Genomic DNA, 22,661 nt, shown 5'->3' on the forward strand with positions numbered 1-22,661 from the left:
CTTACTTCAGAACTAATTATTTTAAAAGCCAAGACAAAAATATTGCTTGAAATGAAAGTTTGATAGTATTTCTTTGTATAAATTGAGCCATCAAGGGATCCCACAGCTACACCGCCACCTGACTAGTTGACTAATCGTTTCAGTGGTCAGTGACTATTCAACTATAGAAATAGTTGTTAGTTGCATCCCTGATACATTATAGGAATGGGTCAGAACAAAGTTAAACCGTATACCAGGGTGTTAAAAAAATTGCTACCGTATTGTTTTAACTACGGTCATGAAGATGGAGCTGTGTGCGTAATGAGCACATGTTTATAATTAATTCCTTAAAATTGCATGTCTCTAGCTACCAGCAGCACCACTTCCAGGGTGTGAAGATGCTTTAAATGTGATAAATTAAATCCCTCCAATGATGTCAGGTCAATTTTGCAAACGAGGAACCTGCACATATGTTCTGGCATATACTGTATGTACTCGCCCACCCTGGCCTGACATTAAGTTGCTGCATACATTTATAATGTTATACACAAATACATGCTCCTTGGAATGACTTCAGGAATGCCTCCTTTTACTACGAACCTCCTCCTCCTGTCCCCTCAAACACTCTCTCCCAGGGAGGTTAATGCACGTACACTCACACATGCATAGTTTGGTCCACCATTGCGCAGATGCCTTTGGCAGCTAGCCCATACTTTCAGGACTATTCTTAACTCCATGCTTGGATTATATGTGTGTGTAAGTTCGTGCATGCATGATAGGTGTTTATGTCAGTCAACTGGAGGTCCGCCCAGTGTGGCTCTGACCGCTGAAGAGCCACAGAACACATCAGTAAGATGCTGGTTAGGGGAACCCAGAAGATTAGAGAGTAGAGTTTTAGTGTAGCAGGTGGATAAACACACAGATGCTCAACTTATAATGACATTTGGAAACATAAACCTTCATTTTTTTTGTCTCCCTCTTTCTCACACAGCTGTACTCTGCTAAGTTAACTCATGTTTTAACTATGAGAAAGGATTTTCTGGAGGCTGTACAAACCAAATCATTTTACAGACTTAACACTGGTTTTCAGTTACCTTCCAGATATCCAAGATTTCAGTTTACAAGAAGAGCATGGTGGAAACTTTGTTGCTCTAATTTAAGAGCAATTTTGGTTGAAATGGAAAATGTTACACAGGGTTGAATATACATGTATTCAGTCATTTTCAGTATGTATCCTAAAGGAAGCTCTCTTTTATCAAATTGAGTAATATATTCAAATAGGTAAAATCAGTCTTAGTGGGGGTTTTATTTATCTTATTTTACCGCTAACACAGCAATTAGCAACAATAAGATGACAACTGTAAACACCTGAAGTGCCTTTTTCGTCTTACCTGTACCTCTGGCATCCATTGCTCTAGCTCAGGAAAGCCTTGTCTAAACCATGTCTCCCCTCTGGTGGTAGGACAGGAAACCTGCATTCTGTCTTCTCTGTTAACAGATTTTGTGTATTAACAGTTTCTTGGGGATGTTTTCTGGCACTTGATTTTTTAAATAACAGGCCAGGTCTTAACTTCAGCTAATTTAATATTTTAGACTTGAGAAAAATATTTGTTTGTGTGTGTTATTTTGTCTTATGTGTCTTGTTTATTGCCTGTCACAAGAAGAGGAACAGATCAATCCTAGAACTGTAAAGTCTTATTCTGAAAAAGATGTGGGTGTATCTGTATTGTTATCAGTATCAGCTGTTATGAGTCTGGAAATATTATCATATTGAATATTAGCTAAAATCCAATACTGTGCATCCCTTAAAAATAAAACTGTTTGGCTGTTGCTGTTTGAGAAATGATGACAATGAGTTAGTTGGAGGGGAAAGTTGCACTTCACATCAAAGTAGACCATCAATAGAGTGCTTAGCCCAAGCTCAAAAGCCATTCAAAAGGTTACCAAAAAGGCAGCACGTCTCAAAATCCAAGTTATGGAGGACAAAACAATAACATTTCACTAGTTTATTTGGAACATATCACAAAACAAACACTGATAAATTTCAGCACAAGGCCTTCATCAGAGCATTTGAGGCTTTGTTTCCACAGACATTGTCCTCCATATCTTGGATTTTGAGGTGTGCTACCTTTTTTGACACTTTTGGATGACAATTAGTTGTGCCCTCTTTTTCGTTATGTCCTCCACACTTACCTTTTCGTTGGTTTTCCATCTGTCTTTCTTTGCATCACTTTATTCTGCACCAGCTTTGCTTTTCCGATGCTTCTTCCTCTCTGCTGCTCTGTTTCTTTCTTTTTCAGTCTCTTTGTAGTTAACAGCTGATTACTAAAAGGGTTCCACAGAGACTTGTGTGCATTAGAATAGAACAAGGTGACAAACTGACACAGGCTTGTTTTTGCTGCTGCTACTGGTTCACATTACACTCTATAAATGGGGTGTTTATGTTTGCTTGTGCACATTAATTTATATGTTTTTGTAGAGGGGAAAATCTCTACAATCTTTTTGAACAGGTAACTTAAATATTCCAGACTTCACTCATTTCCAATTCCTTCCTAGAGAATGATTCCCTAGAAAGTATCCTGTTTCCTCAGTGTCAGTACACACAGACATTCCTGTGTTTGGAGTTGTTGCCTGCTCTCATGCATGCTTCCGATAGTTGACAGCTGTCCACCTTCTCATTAGCCTACTCTCTCACTCACACACAAACATACACACCATGCCCCATACCTTTATCCAGCCTGCTTTCCATTTCTAATATCACATACACTCACTTGCTGTAGGGCTTGCACACTTCTCACTCTACAGAAGCTGCTGCTGAACGTAGGAGAGTATTTGACCCCCTGAAGCCTCTGTCACTCTCCATATAGCTGTGTTAGGGCAGTAACAACTGTAAAGGGAACTCTTGGTCTGGGATTTGATTCTTTGTAGAGTCTACTGGATCTGCTAAAACTGTGAGAGTATGGTATGAGTGTATTTTTGGACTAAATGACGACATTGTAACTTGAGGGATTGACTTCTGCGATGCTTCCCCAGGTAACCTGAGCATTTACTACTTAATTTTATGACAAAGTTATAATACTGCTGTAGTAAATCTGTTATGACTCCACATTGCTATTGTGAAAAAGAACTGCTTTGTTATGGTGAAGAATCATAATCAGAATGGTTTTGGTTGATATTAAGATACATGTTTGTACATGATAACTTATAGTTGTAAACATGTCTCTGTCCCAACTTTTTTGAAATATTTTGTAGGTGTCAAATTCAAAATGTGAGTGTTTTAGATGAAAAAGTTCAAAAAACATTCAATTGAATTTAGGCCATAACGGTTTGTAAATTGCAGAAATCATAAACATAATTGATTTAGTTAATATTGAGTTCAGGGTTATTGAACATGATTACTTATTGAAATTGCATCTGCGTCACATGTGTTTAGGTAACCTTTACACACTGAACACTTAAAATAACAAGGAATATTAGTAAAAAGATTTAAAAAAAAAAACAAAACATGATGCATTGGTGCTGACATTCGCCTTGTTGACATGCATTGCCATCAGCAAATGTGACAGGAATAGATATTAGCAGGTAGTGTTTATCTGTTGTGTTCAATCAAATTTATGCTGATCATGGTACAGAGTCTTTTCAGATGATGTTATGCAGCAGCAGAGAACTCTCAAACACTACCAAAAAAGCAACATTTGGAGCTGTTTAGGACTATGCCAAGCATTTAAAGTGTGAAAATAGAAACATTCTTGGTTCTTCTTTTGTGTCCGGAAAGTACTGAAATACTCAGCAGGCAGGAATTAGAAATGCCTCCGTCTAAAGCGTAGATGAGTGGTGTCATACCCAGCTCATATATGGCCCGTTTCCACAAAACAGTTTGGTCCGGTTCAGTACAGTTTTGCCATGGTTTAACACATTAAACTCTGATTTTACGCGTTTCCTCAGCCGATGTCTGTCCAGTCTCACTCGTTGTGACAGAAAATCCATCCTGATTATTGGGCTCAGCTCAGTAGAGCTGGTTGTTTGGCTCCTGAACAGCTCTTTATGTTGTAACAGTTTTGGTGGTTTTGTAGAACTGGCTGTGCCTAAGTTGAATTCAAACATTTGCTTCAAATTGCAGCCTTTGATCTAAACTACAACAACTCCATGAGATCTTAGAGAAATGAGAAAATAGTAACAGTCTATATGTGTTCTTCTCTAAGGAGCGACAGCGGCTCGAGACCATCCTGTCTCTGTGTACAGAGTTGGGCCGGTCTGATAGAGATGGAGGTGGCTCAGCTACAGATCCCACCTTGGCAGTAGCAGATCTCCAAAAGATCAACCAGGAGCTTGAGAAGCTTCAAGTAAATGATGACGATGACGACGCACCATCCGTCTTTTCTGATTCTTCAGCCTTTAATGGAACGACAGGGAATGGACACATGACCTCCCCTGGATTAGAGAATGGTTTCTATCATGATGATCTACAGGTACGACGGAGACGAAGCAGTGGACAGCAAGAAAACAGAGCAGAATCTCCTGCAGTCAGTCTGCGAAGCTTCGGCCCTTCTCCTTCTCCACGGGCACAGAGGAACAATGAGGTACAAGAAAGAGAGAATGAATTGTATACATTTAGCTGTGAATGTGAACTTCCTTATAAAATCACTGATGTCTGTTTGTACTGAATATTTGGCTGACCCTTGAACTAGCCATAGATGGGCTCAAGACCTAGTTCTTAATTTATAAAGCACACATGCATGCAGGGTCCAGCATATTTACTTAGCTCTAACTCACCTACCTTTAACAATACAGGTGCAACTGTCATATATTCACATAAGTACATTTAACGGCCTGTATCCATAGCTGACTTTTTAAGCATCGGCAGTGGCTATAACCTCACAATCACAGCGCTTTTCACCAGGGTTCATTGTAGCTACATTACAGAAAATGAGTTCCTCTTTCCCCTATGGAAACTATAAAATTGTTTTTAAAAAACTCTATGTGCTTCATATTTCTGTATATCAGAAATACCACACAGAAAACATGACAACAGTATAAAGGAATCCTGTCCTGACCAAAGCAGCTGCAGACTGGAAACTTTGCCCTCCAAGAAAGACGAATCAGATCGGTTTCTCTTCCGTATGGGTCAGAAGTCTTGCCCCTTGTTTATTTTGATTGGTAAGCGAGGGAGAAGTGACATTGACGAGCACAGCACTGTTCCAAATGTTGAACGGTTTTCAACTGAGAACGCTGAGACAAAAACAGCTGAGCACTTAGATCGTCTGCATTAGTTTTAAACTGAAAATAAGTGCCGCTGGCACTAGAAAAGCTGGCTATGGACACAGGCCCTTTTTCTATTGGAAACACTGGGTTCTCTATCATAGATCTTTTCTGTAGGTCATGTGCAATATCTGAATATTTCATATGCTTGGTGTTTGATTTACATGAGTTGTAAGCCGTAATCATCAACATTGAAATTAAAAAAAAGGTTAGAAGTATTTCACTTTATGTTTAATGTATCTAACATATATGAGAATTTTACTTACTAATTTGATTGTTTTGTGGTGCACCAGTACACAATCAGTTCCCAGGTAAACTGACTTTGTGAACCTCTGCTGACTAGTTCTGCTTAGAGACTGGATGTATCACACCACTAGCGTATTTCTTTAACAGTTGAAATTGTGTTTAGTCAGAAATCAAAATTACATGTCATCCTGTGGTTACTTACTGACTAGAATCTCTGTAACCATTGATTACAACAGATTATCTAAGAGCAGGAATCTGTTTCATGTGGCTTAAAAGCAGGTTATACACTTTGACCTTAAAGCTCATTCTCTGTTTGAAGGAATACAAGAATGCTAAAGTGGCACCTTTGACTTGGCCAGCTTCTTAGAAGATAAATCAAGATTAATGTGGGAGGTGATTATGTGTCCTGTTCTTTGCGAAAAACATGAGAGTGACAAGGATCACTCCTCCTGATACTTGAAAAGTATCGATGTCCAGATCCTTCACGTTCACAGATGAGAGATATTTACAGCCCATTTATTAGATTAGAGCAGGCAAAGTGTTACCATGCTGAATGGACAGCTGGTGTTTCTATAGGTGAATGTTTGCTTGTGTCTGCACCAATTCTGTCATGGTAAAGCTTGTTTTTACTCCTCATCAAATACTGAATTTATAGTTGTTGGTGTAAAACATTTTAATAGATGGCCATAAATCACAATTACAGGACTTACATAAAGTAGACATGATTGCTTCATGCACTCTGTTGACAGAAAAACAGCTGAAACAATCTGAGAGAAACCCAGGGAAGTGAGTTAGATCAGTGGTATAAGAAAAAAAATTGTAATTGTGCTGTAGGATGTCAGAATAGGAATGTGAAAAACGTGGGGCTGCAGTGACGACTGTTACTGATTGGTAAGTAGGTTAATGACTCTGCCAGTGGCTCTCAGGCTGCCACCTAGATCTTTAGTGTTATAATTGATTACATATCCTGACATTTCCCTGAGTTTTTTGGCTGAAGAAGCTTTTTTAGAGGAGAGACATGATATTTTCAACAACTGTAACCACACCAGTTTCTCCGTTTGGGTCAAGCTTTTGATAACCTGGATGACTGAAAACCTATACAGATATCGATAAGATTATTTCTGCATTATGTAGATTATAGAGATTGTGTTTGTCCCCCAGCAAAAACTCTTCATTACAGTACATCCAAATAAAAACAAATACAAGCAATTATTAGAATAATTTCTGATGTGATTTTATAGCAAGCTACCGCCAGCTAACGTTCTGCCCCTGTCTAAGCTCTGCCCACAAGACACGTCATACCTGTGTGCAAACACCGAAATGGTTTATAAGTATGGTAATGTATCAGTTTCATTTACTGACTGTTCATATTCCTGTTTTCAGGCTGATGAAGTGGCTCGCTACCGCAGACCTCCAGAGGAAGAGGTGAGGCGTGTGGAGGAGGAGAGGATCCAGGTGCTGAACAACATGGAGGAGGTGGAGCAAAAGATCAAAGAGCTAGACAACCAAATAGAGGAATCTGCACGAGAGGTAAAAAGAAGAGAGTAACCTTATTTTGTTTTTAAGATCAAAGGTTTGGAAGCATTATGTGCACAGTTATAAAAATCAAAATAAATAAACTTGTTCGTACACTCACTTTTGTTAATTGAAAGAACATACAGAAAACAACGGATGAGTTATTTATCGGTATCTGTTTATCCAAGGTGGAGGTTGAGCGAGCTCTGGTGGAGGCTGAGATGGAGTCAGAAGCAGCTGCTCTCCAGCAGGAAAAAGATGCTCTAGAGACACTTCACAGCAAGATGACTGACCTAGAGAAAAAGTCCCAGCAGGAGAAGGAAAAGGTATTTGACAGAATGTGATTAATTGTGAAACAATGAGAGCCAGAGGGGAGGCCCTCAGGGATTTATAGCGGTTGACACAGAGACCTGGGCCCTCATTTATCAGCAGAGTATGCACAGATATGTGTGTGTCAGAGCATCCTATCTAAGTGTTAAATTCACCAGCTCAGTATTTTTAAATGACATATTTTGGGGGCTTTTATGCCTTTATTTAGAGAGGACAGTGGAAAGAGTCAAAAACAGGGATGAGAGAGCTGACTAAGCCTGAACATGTGGGATTTATCAACACAGATCACCTATAACAGTGGCTCCCAAACTTTTTCTGTTGGACCCCCCTTTGGTAGATGAAAATATTTTCACGCACCCCCTACCCCTCACCTTACACAGCAACATGTAAAAACATGTAAATGTACGACTAACACACTGCCATTCACAATATTTGCAAATATATTCCTGCACTCTAGAAAAAAACACAAAAAAACAAAGATTTTGAATTTTAAAAATCTAACCCTCTGAAGATAAACAATTCCCTGGAAGTAAATAATGAATATCCTTAAAATTTATACACCCAGTCCAACTATCATTTTAGTGACAACCATGGGCTTATTTGGTGCTACAGGTCTACTTGAGTCCTGGGTGCAGCTGTAAGACTACCAATCTCTTTTCATTTTCGATATACAGCTTTGATTGATTTTTTTCTTAATGAGGCAACAGCAGAAAAACCTATATCACACTTGTAGGATGTTGTAAAAGGAAAGAGTGTGGCCAAAGCTTTCGAGCCAAGCAGTGGATACTGCTTTTCCACTCCAATCCAAAATGCAGAAAAAGCCTTGGACTTGAACTGCAATAACATTGTTGAATCTGAGGTGACATAAATGAACTGCTCCTCCTTGCCATGACCTCCCTGTCATGACCCCACACCCCCCCCCGGGGGGCCCACTGCCCACTTTGGGAACCACTGACAACAGCTGACATGCACATGTTTGAAAATTGTGGATTTCAGTTAAATGCTTCTACACTTCAGAATCAAAGACATTTTCTATGCACTGATGATAACTGAGGGCCCTGTTAACATGCTGTGGGGTTAAAAGATAAGAGGGCACTTGTAGGGCACTGCAGACAGTGTTGAACCACTTTGTTGATTCTTGTTTTGCTAAGTGACTGGTGAATAGTTTCCTATTAGAGGGGAGGTTTTTTTTTTACCACATCAGACATCAAACATGTACGTTAAACATGGGCATTTAAGCCCAGCATGTATTTCCCTTCTCAAGGTGTTTGTGTTGAACACACATATGCTATGCTGAAACTTTCATAAATGTAATGGTCATGTGATTTACTGGTAAGTGTTAATCCTTCTCATGCTGTCTGTGGTCCAAATATAAATCTGTTAATGCTGCCCAGGGTGTAGCGGTCACCAAGAGATACTATCCTACACCCTCTGCTGCTGAAGGACCGCGGGCGTGCGTGTCAGTCAGAATTTAAACCAGTATATGGGATCGTTCACTGGGTGTGAAGTTTATGTGGAGAAACAGATTGAATTTACTGTGTGTTTGTGTTTGTGTGTTTGGTATGTTCTCTGCTGTATGATCAAGTGGTTGCATTGCACTGAAATTTCCATGAACACAGCCAATAAAGGCTTTCTTATAAAATCCAAATCATGGTAAAACACATAGAAATAAATGAGGGTTTATAAGAAATAAGTGAAGGAAAGTAAGGTTGGATGGTTGTTCAAATCCTGGATGTTATATGTTGTTGTATAATTAAAATCGCATTAAACTGTTCATCGATTCATAACCCATCTCCATTCAAATAAATGTGACAAGAGAAAGAGCTCATGGTAGGATTTTCATACCATCTTCATGCCTTCATCTCTACTCGATTCCTCCATAGTTCTCCATCCCTTCATTAGATTTGATTCCTACAGCTTCCCCTCCTCCCCGTCCCTTTAGGCTAATCTTGCTGACCCGAATGCCGTAGTGACTAACTGTGGCTCCCCCAGTCCCACTAACGCTGCCATCCTCTCTCTGTCCTCTGTATGTGTGTGGGTGTGCTCCTGTCTGTTTGTATGTGCACATAAACAAATGTGTGCATCGTGTATGTGCGGGGATGTTTGTGCGTCTTTGTTGGACGTGTGGATGCCAGGCGTGCGAGTTGCTGCAGGCAGAAAGGGGCAGAGTAGAAAGGTTGGCTCAGATTGTGTGTGAGCAACGCTCCCAGCTGGACAGCTGCCCTGAGGCCACCAAGGAGCCCCTGCAGGAGCAGTTGGCCAGGGTCAGTACACACACGCACAAATATCACACATACACACATAAACGTCGAAACACATGCATCTCAGTGGTGGTCAAATAATGAAGTTGATTTAAGATATTTGGGATCAGATTATATCTAAAGAGATTATGTTTCAAACTTTATATTATTATTTCTGTATATATTTGTTTTGTTTTCTTAGCATAAAATCTAGATCATTAATCATGCTGGAATAGAAATTGCAAGAATTGTCTATTTTTGAGAGAAAAAGGTTTAAACAGTTGTCCTGTGTGATGGTTTTAATAGAGATTGGGTAGTATCCATTTTTCAGCACCATTTAACCCTCCCAGAATCTTTCTGCGGTACACTGTGTTACATGTGTACATGTAAGCAGAGCATGTGCGTCTTTGCATGTTTCATTAAATCTTTTTACAAAATGCTTCAACTCTAAAAAAAAAATTGAGGATGTTTATAACGGTGCTGGAAGTGATTTATAATTTCAGCACTTTGTGCAGTTATATTCACAGGTAAGCTGAGTAACATCAGGAAAGAGGACCTCTCTCTGCATAGTATTGCACATGCACTGTCTTTTCCCCATTGTTAAGAGGTGTCATGCGAATTAATAATCAGAAACTATTCTCAGACAGGATCTAGGAATATTCATGCTTTTTAACAGATAAAAATAAGCCAGAAATATTATTTATTTTTTGCTTTGTACGTCAGCGTTGAGCTCCATTCAGCCGTGAGTTCACTGTAGGGGAAACAGTCCCAGACTACCTTCTAACTTTATCTTCATATCCCATATAAGAGGGTTAATATATGTTTAAACGTTAATCCAATTTCAGTGGTTTTAATTGTGCCAAATGTTGCTGCTGCTGCATGCTGCAGATGTCGTTATTTACAATAAACTTCGGATCATTTTTCATCACTGTAGAGAAATTAAAGTGTTTTCAAAAACTCACGTTGCTGTGGAACACATTGAAACCATCGGTACACCATTGGAATAGTTTGACTTTAGAGTAGGCCACAGTGCTGAATGCAAGACTTAATCTTGGGAGAAAACCTGTTAAAAAGTGACACCAACCCTTGCTGTTTTGAGCCCTGGGTTTTCTTAAATCCCATCTTGTGCAATGTTTGGTAATGGCAGCTCTACTAGCAGTCATGACCATTCATAACTCAGCACTTTATACTGGTATATTGGTCACGCTGGTATAGGTCACAGCCAACCTTTTTAAGATGAAAAATAGTTATTAAAATGCATCTTATAAACCACATTTTACAACATAGTCTTTTTAAGAGTTCAGAATACTAGTGTGGGAAAAAAGCAAGTTCAATAAAACATATAATGCAGATATTATAAAATCAGTAAGTAATCGTGTTGAATAATTTTGGTCTCAATATCAATTAAAACAATCTTGATTATGATTTGTCTCACAATCAAGCAGCCCTAATATAAAGATATTTTTAGCTGAGGGAAAAGTATCTTTGTATTAAAGACTGAACATGTTGATTTTATTTTTATTGTTGCTGTTGGGATTTTTGTATCTGCTCGTCTACGTATAGAGAACTGTAAAGCTCTGTATGCACACATAAAGGAAACAAAAAAATAATTATGTGTACATGAACTCTTAAAAAATTCTGTTTATTTACACTTTGATTAGCCATGTAATGGATTTCATACTAGGAACTGCATGTGAAGATGCATTTTTTCCTCTCCTGACCTTATTTGCCTTGGTCTATGTTGGTGTGTGGTTCCTCCTCTCTATTTCTTACTATTCTGTGTCTACATGTTGTATTGTTTTATAAGGTGGCGAAGCCTTTTAGAATGTGAAATCTAAAACATGGTTTGAAGTTTCAGTAAAACACAAATCTTTAACAATTACATAAAGTATTAAATCAAATGAAGAATTCTGGTTTATCCTGGGAAAAAACAGTGTTGTTCATATTTGTTGTAAAATGCATAAAGAGCCTCTGGATGGTCAACAGAGCCCTCCTGTGGCAAATCCTGCAACTGCAAGTCACATGAGAACACACTGCAAGTTGATTATCCAGGTCAAAAAGTTAAATACTGGCAATGTGAAACTGTAAAACAACATTTATTTTAACATGTCCACATGTTTCAAAATCATTGGTATGTTTGCACTACTGATATTTATTTGACATTTACTTGTGCTTGAATGCAAACATGATCTGGATAAACTTACCAAAGCCATGTTCTCATTGTCTATGGCAGGTTTGGTAGGGTCAGACTCAAACCAAAAAATGTAAATAGGGCTTGATTGTAATGTATAAACAATCAAACAAGGCATTAGACTTGCCTGCACAATGATGTAAGCATACACTGTCCTTGTAATTGACACGTCTATTCAGAATTATTTATTTAATCTGCTTTTAATGAAACCTGCTGTGTTTTTTCCCCTGGTTTCTTATTCTTTAATGAAATTCTGTTTGTTGAATTTGGACTTCTCTGTGTTTCTGAGGGAATGCTTTCTGTGTGTCCATGTTGCATGTGAACGTGAACATTGGTAATGCTTTGGTGTCTGCATGACCGTTTCATGTTAATGAAACGTCAGGGATCTGTCTGTGTCTGGTTTGCAGAGTCTTTGTTGATTAACCTTGATTTGGGGAAATGCTTGGGGGAGTGTTTTCAAATCGTTTTGCAGTGTTTTCAACAAGAAAAATTAAAATTGCTTAAATTTCCAAAAAGGTAGTTTATATGGGTTTTATGTGCAAGTTTGACTATGAAAAGCTGCATGTTCTTTTGGTTTGTTTTGCTTGTTTTTGTATTTCAATAAATCCCCTCACTGTGTAAACTTATATTTATTTCTCCTTTAGGCCTGGTAGAATCTTCTTTATGTCTTAAAGTGGTGAATAATTAATGCATTTTAATGCATTTAACTCTCATACATCCTTGTATGTATGTATGTTTTTGCGTCATCAAGTTTCTTTAAAGTGGTATCTTCTTAGAATAATCATTACTTTCTGTATGCTTTCCTTAGTCTGCCTGTTTATCTCTGTTGTTCTCTGTTTTTTTTTTTTTTTTCCTATGTAGGACTGTGAAGTGCTAGAGACTGAGACAAAGCGTTTTGAGGATCTAGAGTTCCAGCAACTGGAAAATGAGAGCAGGCAGGATGAAGAGAAGGAGACACAAACACAACAACTCCTGCGTGAGATTGCTGACTACCAGAGAAGCACCGTCACTCGCAAGGTAACAGAAACAGTCTGTTTGTTTCATAGACTGTATTAAGTATTGGAAGAAGTCATAGTGACAACACCTATTTGGTTACTAAAGCGGTCTTGTGAGATTAATTTTCAGAAGTAGGAACTGGGGATATCCGTTTTTTAACAACGTAAAATATTCCCCAAATTTGAGCGGGGTATACAGTGTTGCTGCCAGATGTTTACAAAACCATGTTTTACAAGCATTTTCTGGCATGTATGTGTAAGCACAGCGAGCAGAGTGCGGGCTTCTGCAGGTGCTTTGTGGTAAATGCTCTAGAGTGTTAATAAAAAGACATTGATAACAGGGGTGCTGGAAGTGATTTATTATTAAAGCATTGTTTTCAATCCCTACAGGAAAGCAGAATTACATCAGGATCAAATGATCCTCTGTCCCTTTTTTTTCCCTCTCTCCTTTTCTGTGCGTAAGAGCTCATATGCCCTCTCTTCCACCATTGTTATGAAGTAGCATGAAAATTATAGGGATACACAATATTATCTGTCTGGTATTAGTATCGGCAGATATTATCTTAAAAAGGCAAATATCGGTATCGGCAGATGTCAAAATTTCTGCCGATATTTACAGTGCTTAACAAATTTATTAGACCACCCTAACCCTAACCAAAGTAAGGTTTATGCCACAGCTGCCCTAAAATTAACAGCATTGGTAATTACCAAAATCATTTTTTATGTTTCTGCAATGGTTAATACACCAATATGTAGAAGCTCTTTAACCCAAATGATATTTTTAATGCTAAAATATAATTATTATTGTTATCCATGAATTTTCAAATTTACTGATTTACAACAAAACTGAAAAAATAGTAAGGCACATTAATATATTTCTTGATAATATGTCAAATTATAGTTATGTACTTGCATTTCTGAAGAGAAAAATTTGTTTTAGTGGTTGAATGTTATGCTTGATTAATTTCTGGCTTCTCAGAGATGCCTAGTAAGCTGGCTCAAATTTGGGTGAATTCAGTTTGAAATACCTCATTCCTGTTTAAAATGGTAAAACGCAGACAGCTCACTGAAAATGAAAGAGTCCGCATTAAAGCACTTCATGAAGCTGGATGGTCTCTGAGACAAATATGGCAGGTGGTCTAATAAATTTGTTAAGCACTGTACAGCCGATGTTTTGCCTGGGTATTTCAGCATGTATCAACTGTAAATTTTGTCCATATATACTAATTAATAAGTGGAGTTTTAGGATGAACCAACAGACCTTTGTCAGTTGAGGTCTTTTTCTTTATTTATCCTCATTCTTTAAACAAGTTTTTTTAAGGACTAAAGTTTGTTTCCTTGGTCATCCTAAAATCTTAAAATGTGTCCAAAGGACTAGAATTTCTTGTCTGACAAGCATATTCAACTAAAAAAGCACTCCAAGAGCGCAGACCTCCACCGTTAGCCCTATCTCCCAATAGTACAGAATCCTTTAAAAAAATTACTGGATCCAGACGGTGATCCAGATCACTCCCAAAATCTAATTAGTTCTTCCTTATGCCATTTCTTACATTTCCTTAAAATTTCATCAAAATCCGTCCACACCTTTTTGAGTTATGTTGCTGACAAAAAAACGAATAAACAAACCCGATCACATAACCTTGGTAGAGGTAAATGTCGGCTAAAATGAATCTGTAAATACAGGCATATCAGATATTGGCAATAGTCCAATATTGTGCATCCCTAGAAAATAATAATACACAACTATTATCATACAGTATCTAACAATGCAAGTTATGTTCGTGTGCTTCTAAACAGATAAAGATTGGCCTTAATTGTGTTAAACTTCAGTGTTGCACAGCCTGGTAAGCTCCACCCTGCCACAAGTTTCTGAAAAGTTACAGACTACTTTTGAGCCTAAAATAACCAACAAGCACCAATTAACTTCATCCACATTTGTTATAAAAATTATTTTACTTGAGTTTAAATATTTTTTAAATGTGCTGATGATTTACTTGTGCTTGACGTTGCTGCTGCAGCATGCATTGTCTTATTAATAGCCTAAACCTTTTCATCACTCATCACTGATCTACACACAGAGATAAGAATTAAAGTGTTTTAAACTCACTTGGCCATGGATCACATTACGACCAGTGGTGCTGGTTTAACAGTTTGACTTTAGAGAAGATCAGAAGGTGGTACCAGCACCGTGCCAGGCCATGGTGCGCAACACAGGAGTATACATGCACCAGTACAGCTATATGTATGGTGGTGCTGGTGGAGACAGGCACAAAATATAAAGGCATGTATTATAAACATGCGCTCGTTATATGGCACCGTCTTCATGACAACAATTAAAGCTATACCATGACTATTTTTTAATACCCCCTGATAGAGTATTACCATATAACCACCCTTTTGTAGTCAGCGGTCAGTCTTTTGAAAACATTTTCTAAGACTCCCTTTGTCAACTTAGACACAAAGAAGTGGAGCTAAGAAGGGTTTTTAACCTCCTGACTAAGAGCTACAGCATACTGGCTTGTGGTCACATTAGCCAGGCCTAATTATGCATAATCTTCCTAAAACTAGTGCAAATAAGATTTTGTTTTTAAGGGTATCCTGGTTTATGTTGAATTAACTCTGTTGTTATACTATCTTCTACAAGGGGATTTTACATGTGACAAACTGTTTCTGTTTTTTTTCTTCAGGAGAGACTTTTAACACTAAAGAAGCAGACAGTACAGATTACCCAACAGGCTCAGCGAGAGAAGGAGAGCTTCATGAAGGAGAGGAGCAACCTTGAAGCAATGCTGCAAAGGGTACAAAGATTTTCATGTTCTGTTGTTTGATCATTTTTCATAATCCTTAAAAAATGTCAAGACAAGTTTTCACGCGTTTCGGTATGCTTTGTTTTATTCTATCTTTTAGGAGAAAGAAAACCTCACTGCACTTGAAAGAAAATATGCTGACCTCACTGGAGGCCGTGGTTTCACTCTGAGGGAGGTAAGTTTGACTGACAGCTGTCAGACAGCAAATAGACAACAGTGTTGCTCTTTGGTCTCAGAAAGCAGGCGGGATGCTCCTCCATTTTAATCAGGGGGGTTTCCTTCTCTACTAGGATCCAGCCTCTCTGGCTGATGTATGTCAGTCTTTTAGCGGTCACTGCTGTTACAGCACATCTGCTCCAGTCAGCTTGTGTGCCCTCTCCTCCCTTCTTTCCTCTCTTTTTCTCAAGAATGCTGAGGTACTTTCGTCTCATATTCCTTGCATATCCTTTCTTCTTTACCTTTGACTAGATCGTCTTCTTAAATACATTTTAATCACTCTTTCCTGTGCCGTTTGTCATATCCTCCCATGTGATTTGTATGTTTCTTATTGGAACTGCCAATATCTGCAATGCATAAAAATTGACTAATTTGTGCACAGCTTATACTCACAAACGTTAAAATTGTATTGAAAAAGCGTCTTTTGTCTTGTGTAATCATCTCAGTCAGTGTTAACATTTTAATAACATGTTTATTTGTCAATCATGTTTTTAGTTGTGAACAGCTGCATCACCCAGTTCTGCATTGTTCTCTCTAATTCTTGAGTGTGATAACATATTAATTTGGCTGATTCACTTCATGCACTGCCTCACCCCTTCTCTCCACACAATACTTTCCAGGGCTATGTCACAGTCAGTGAAATCAATGAGCTTTACTCACAGCTTGGGGGGGAACTTAAACCCGTCCCTGCCTCTGCCTCAGCGAATGCCTCACCTGAGTCCACTGCAAACCCCTCCCTTGATGGCGACACCCCCAAACCACCAGAGGATGAGGTGTGTGTAGAGGTGTAAAGGACCTGCATACTTAGAGTAGTATACGAATCTAGACCCTGTTTACTACTGAAATCAACATCTGTGCTGGGTAATCAGATGGCAAGAGGTTATTCTTGATGATAGATGTGAGCGAACCCTGATGTGTGCTGGCTACAGTTTGATAGCCAATTGCTCAGCTGACATTAGCTGTCATAGTCTGCCATTAAGCCTCTTTTCTTGCAGCTAATTAATTTCATTTGCATTGCAAGCTGCTTCACTGAAGGTAACGTGCAGAGATACTTAGCCTTGAGCTAAGAGGCTAGCAGTGAATCTTTCAACAGCGTTTCTACCTCATTTTGTCAAAAAATGTTAAGGAAACTGTTAAAATGGTTTAGAAAATATAAAACTGAAATGTGTGGTGCTGGTTGGATTAAAATGACAAATTTCATGATGGGCATGAATTAGAATTTAGATACAGCTCAATCCTACAAGAGAATGTGCTTGTTCCATTTGAGCCTGTCTTGCCCCCTATAAACCTGGCATTTTTATTTATTTATTTTTTAATAAGTTGGCTTTTAGGAATGATGTACGGGCTATTTTTTATATAGAAAGCGGGAAAGTGAGTTTTGATCACAGACAGTCACTGGAGATATATTGTTCATGCAAAGAGTAAAAGCACGGTCAACTTTGATTCTGAATGCCCAGTACAGATGTTAATGCAAATATAAACAGGGTTCCAGATGATGCAAAGTGTCTGTGTTTGTGTGAAAGTGTTGCTATTTTCCCGTTTCCCTCTTTCTTTTTCTGTTTTCTGACATTTTTCCTTTCTTCTTTTTAAAGCTCTGTCATTCTCCCTCACCTGCCGACTGTCACTCCTCTTCCTCCTCCTCTTCTTCTTCCTCCTCTCATCTAAATCCCCGCCCCATTCCCAAAACCCCATCTGTGCATTGGCCAGAGAACATGGTGTCGTATCGAGACCCCTCTCCCCTCCCTGAATCTCCCCCGCCTCCCCTTCCTGTTAAAAAACACCTTCACCGACATAGGCAGGTAATGCGTGCGTTTGTGTGTTTCAGCGGAGTAGTTCTTGTGTGTCATGAAAAATTTCGTAAATTATGAATAATTACAGAATAATCCGTCATAAACATCCCTTCCTTTGGTATCATTTTGTGTGTATTTATGTTTGATCAGCAATTCCGTTTGTTGGAGGAGAGGAAGAGGTCAGAATCAGGATCCCATCTGAGTGACACTTTACCCAGGAAGAGAAGCACTCCTACTATGATGTCCCAATTCACGTGTGCAACACTGGGACGCAGCTTCCCCAACAAGGTAGACATATTTGGATGCTCATATGTGCTTCAATCCTAGAAATTATTTAGATCAAATGATTAGCTCCTTGTTTTACCTTTTTGTTTTACAGTTGTTCTGTGTTGTAAAGAGTAAATGATATATAAACTGTCTAAATTTTTTAGACAACAAAAATATTTTCAATATCTATGATCATGAATCTTTTCTCTTTCTGTTCAAAGCCCCATCAGCCTCTGGTGCAGAGCACAAGTTGCGGCAGTATTCTTCCAAGAATTCTCTCCTTATCCAGCAAAGAAACTGAATCTCGACGGCTGCACAAAGGTACCTATTCACATATGTATGACATCCATCTAATCATTACCAACTAAATTATTTAAAAACTGTACGTAGATTGAGAGATAACTCTTTAAGGCATCTTATTAACACTATAAATTGACCTTTTCTTGATAAGTCAGTTTCTGCTGCAACTCACTGTGTCTCTGCTGTGTCATTCATCAGTATCTTAAGATATGTCTTAATAAAGATCTACAGAAAAATCTATGTCAGATTCATGACTTATTCTTAAACTACTGAATTATCTTCCTGTGTCTTCTTCAGTTGATGAATGTCATGTCCTTATAAGCTGGCAGCTTTTGCATGTTTTTCCTAATTACGGTGTTTCCCCTACCATTCCATTAGGGGTCGCCCCGGCCCCCCAACAGCACCGCCCATCCACCTTGAGTGTTTTATTTAATTGTACTAGTATTTTCTACATAGCGCCAGATCGCAACAGAAGTCATTTAAGGATGCCTTTCTTATAGAGCAGGTCTATATCTAGTCCCTTTGTTAAACAACCTAAATAGCCTTATGTTATTTATCTTGTTTATATGAATGTATTTAATTTCTGAGTCCTGGTTTTCTGCTCATTCCCTCTGACCCCATGACCAGAGCTGAGTAAACCCACAAGCTCACTGACCAGAAAGCTCCATCCCCTCCTACCCATGTCAGAGCTGGGTTCACATGTGTGCTGGGATGCTTTGACTCATTATCATGAGAGAGAGCTCTCCAGTGTAGTTGTTGTGTATGAACCGATGCCGCGCTTGTTTTACGTCTGAGGTTGTTAAATGAGCACTGGATTTTGACACGAGATTGTAGCAATTGTGCACAATTTATTAAATTTTGGCAACAAGGCTTACACTTGTAATACAGGAAAATTCTGCAATCCCCCGTATACCACGCTGCAAACTGACAAACCGATGGGAAATGTGGTTAAAATCAGCAACAGTTGGGCTAATATCTGCACTAGCTCCCTCTTGATCTTCTCACCACAACAGGCAGAAATACACACTGCTCCTCACAGGTGTGTAGGGTCAGGTGAGCCATAAATATCGGAGGGGATCAGTTCCTATACAGGCTGACTGAGCGGCCCATCCACGAGTCACCTGACAATCATTTTTTCTTGTTAACCTGTCATTCATCAGGGATCAATAAACTGGGGGTCAATCCCATTTGTCTTTTTATTCCTCGCCTGCATGTTTCTCATAGTGCCTGACACTGTTGGTGATATTTATCATTATTTACGCTCTTAAATAAACCTCTTCCACATGCAGATAATGCAGCAATATTAGCTCATCTGCATACACTGGTCTCAGTCCCCAGCTGGCTCTGCTGATCCTGTTCTCACCTGCACATAGGGGCTCACCTTGCCACATGGTGTTCAACCTTTTCTTGCCCATGGCGCACTTAAGATCTAGCCAAAAGCAAAGCTGCCAGTTAGCTGATGAGGGCTTGAATGAGATCAGCTGGCAGTGCTTGACACTGTGTTCTTCCAGAAGTAACGCTATATGCTCAGTTTGTTGTAAAGCTTTAGTACTAACATTTTCTTATACAATTTCCCATGCCACATCTAGATTTGCCTCAAAGCACACCATTTGAGAAACACTGCTTTGGAGTAAAGGATTTTCATAATGTAACATTTTAGTCAAGATCAAACATTGCATTATTAAAATAAAAGTAGATCTTAATTTTAAAAATTAATAAATTGATAAAAACACAGGAAAATACCATTTCAAATGTCATGTTATTCCATCTATATTCATGTAGAATGTTTGAGTGCTGATAAGTGTAAAATTATGAATTTTATCCTACCATACCAGCACTTAAATTAGCATAAGAGTGCTCTGGATGTATTTAGATTTTTTTTTTTTACTGCTTAGAAGTCTCAGATCGGAAACTGGTACATGTCAGACTCTATTTTTTTAAACTGCACAAGAGGCATTAACAACTTTTTTTTTTTGAATAAGAACAGCTTGTGAATGAGGCTCACCCATGTTTTTGTTGTCAAACACAAATGCACCATATATGGTTGTGCCAGTAACTGTTTTTGTGTTGTTGTATACTTCATTGTGTTTACCAAATTGCAAAGTTTGTCATCTGTTTATCTGTCAGAGGAGATAGCACTGGAATGTAACTGGTGGAGGGCTGCTCCATTGTGGTGCAAAGTATTTTGTGTGTGTGAGGCTTATGTTCACAGTTTTAATGTTTTAATTTCAACAGTTGGTAAATTACTGCTTTTAAGTGTATTTCTTAAAAGTTAACTCAAACAACCAACCAGTTAAAATTTGACTGTATTTTGTTTTTAATTCAAATGAAACCTAAAAAATTGACTTTGTGTTACCTTAAGAAAGCTATGCCTTTAACTGTAATGTTAACTGTAATGTATTCATGATTCTAATGTTTTGATTGAAAATTTGAATACTTAAATACATACATGCATGAAAGAGTTTGGATCTTCAATTTACTTCTGAAACCCTACATTTTATTCAATGAATAGTTCATTGTTTTTCTATAAGTCAAATATAAAATAACTAAAAAAAAAAACAAATTGGTATTCGGAAGTTCTCTTGTGTTGTAGTAGTATTGCTGTTTCCCGGACACTGGCACATGTATCTGGTCCCTTAGTCCCTTTGGTCCCTTGATCTGGCCCATCATGGGCAGGTCTGCTGCACAGGGCAGATGGTATCAGATGTTTCTGTTTGGTTCTTCCTGTACCCAGAGACTCAGATAGTCTCTCTCTTTCAGTATCTGTTCAGTACCTTTAGGCATCAGTCTTCCTGCTTTTTGGGAAAACTTCATGTCACTTCATGTCCTTTCCAGGCATCTTTGGACTCCTTAGGACCTTTTTTGCACTGCTGCCATTCTCTTTGCTTAACGGTTGTTAGACCTTCTGAAAAAAGGGTAATTACACTTAAAAGGTATTGATTCTTTTTCACACTGGCGGGGCATTGTGATCCAAAATCACAGCCTTCTGGGCAAACTCTTGTCCCAGATGAGGTGACACAGAAAGGTAAAGCTAAAGTGGACTTGCATGCAAATGATGAACAACTAATGTTGTGTTGTTAAGTCCTGTTTTGTGTGTTTTCCCAGGTCAGTCCAGCTCTCGAGCAGCTTCCCAGACCAACGTGTATCTTGATGCCTTTGGGTTTCGTGACAACCAGGCTTTTGACACCATGAGTGTTGACAGCACGGACTCCATTGAAACAAGCATCTCTGCCTGCTCTCCTGACAATGTCTCCAGGTATGTGTCAGCAGAAGTTATTTTAGTACATGTGAATGTAATTATTCTGGCATGTTAGAAAATATAGAATCGAGAAAGATGCAGTCAGGCAAAGTACTCTAGTAAATTGCTATCAATACTGAATGCGGAGAAAATCAGGCAAATTCTACAAAAGTGAAAAAAATAGCATATGAAAGGTTGAATTGTGACAAGAGACAAACTGAAATGTGAAAACTTGAATCCACAAAAATGTGCTTTTGTGTTCGTAATATGAAACATGACTGAAGTAAGAGGGTTTGGGGGGCTAACATACAGAGAAGAAAGTGAGTTAATGTAAAAAGTGTGTGGAGCTCTAGAGCAGAGGTTTCCCGCCTTTCATGCTCCCTCCTTGGAGAATAAGATGTGTGTGTGCTGTATGAGTTCAGGGGACTCTTGATTGGTGTTCAGGGGTCAGGTTACGGAAGACGGAAAACATGAAGGTGTCTGTTTATGTGTGTGCAGTCAACCCCCCTCAGGTCCAGATGAGCTGAGCAAACCAGTCTGAGTGTGGAGGTACATTTAGGGGTCCAACCCCCCTATCTGGACTGAAACCATGTGTGCATGCTTCCCCTTGCTCCTTTTTACAGTGGTTACATCTGTCTTTTGTCTCCCCTCCTCTTGTTCCTCTGAATGGTATGCTCTTGGTTTCTTCAAAAATTTGCACAGTCTCAAACTATTTGCAGACTGACCTCTGTCTGCAGTGTGAGTAACGGACTGCCTCTGTGATCCTCAGTCTGCTCTCAGATGGACTGTGTTGTGCAAGCCTTTGCTGGATTGAAGGACTTGTGCTGTGGAAACTGGACAAAGACGTAATTTAACGTTGGGACTGGATTTTTCTTCTCTCTGTCAGTGATGTGTTCTTATTTCTGGAGATACGGGTGTTTGAGAAAGTTGAATAGATTTCATATCAAGTAATTCAAACTCTCAAAGACTAAAACTGGACTGTTTTATGATGACTATGAGTGCGATTCCCTCTCATCGACGGAGGTAAGATGCTGAAAAGGTGTTGAAAGAAACGGGGAAGGATGGATGCTGCTATAAGTTTGTCATGCCTATTATGTGAGAAATTACAGGGAGAAGAGATGTAAGATTTGTTGAATAAACTTAAGTACTTGGGGTGTTACAATGCTGAATCTGATTGGTCAAGTTTTGCCTATAGTCAACTGATTGTTAAATGTATTTTATTTTTGCAACACAGGAGATAAACCATGTAATTCAACTATTTGTCCTGTAGACATGAAATAAGATTTTA

At 38.7% G+C, this 22,661-nt stretch overlaps 1 protein-coding gene across 5 annotated transcripts in view; it reads left to right on the plus strand.

Annotated features, from left to right (window-relative positions):
- The window catches only part of phldb2b (pleckstrin homology-like domain, family B, member 2b), an 83,572-nt gene that overhangs the window by 51,924 nt on the left and 8,987 nt on the right, over positions 1–22,661 (plus strand). For 2 of the 5 annotated variants that reach the window (XM_041813825.1, XM_041813828.1), the window contains 11 exons: positions 4,182–4,559; positions 6,868–7,014; positions 7,188–7,325; positions 9,465–9,593; positions 12,622–12,777; positions 15,443–15,553; positions 15,663–15,737; positions 16,399–16,551; positions 17,719–17,856; positions 18,057–18,156; positions 21,241–21,391. In XM_041813825.1, coding sequence (XP_041669759.1) covers positions 4,182–4,559; positions 6,868–7,014; positions 7,188–7,325; positions 9,465–9,593; positions 12,622–12,777; positions 15,443–15,553; positions 15,663–15,737; positions 16,399–16,551; positions 17,719–17,856; positions 18,057–18,156; positions 21,241–21,391 — 1,676 coding nt within the window. The other 3 variants (XM_041813827.1, XM_041813826.1, XM_041813829.1) reach the window with 3 other exon arrangements.

The sequence above is a fragment of the Cheilinus undulatus genome, linkage group 19, assembly GCF_018320785.1.
Source record: "Cheilinus undulatus linkage group 19, ASM1832078v1, whole genome shotgun sequence".
Classification (NCBI taxonomy): domain Eukaryota; kingdom Metazoa; phylum Chordata; class Actinopteri; order Labriformes; family Labridae; genus Cheilinus; species Cheilinus undulatus.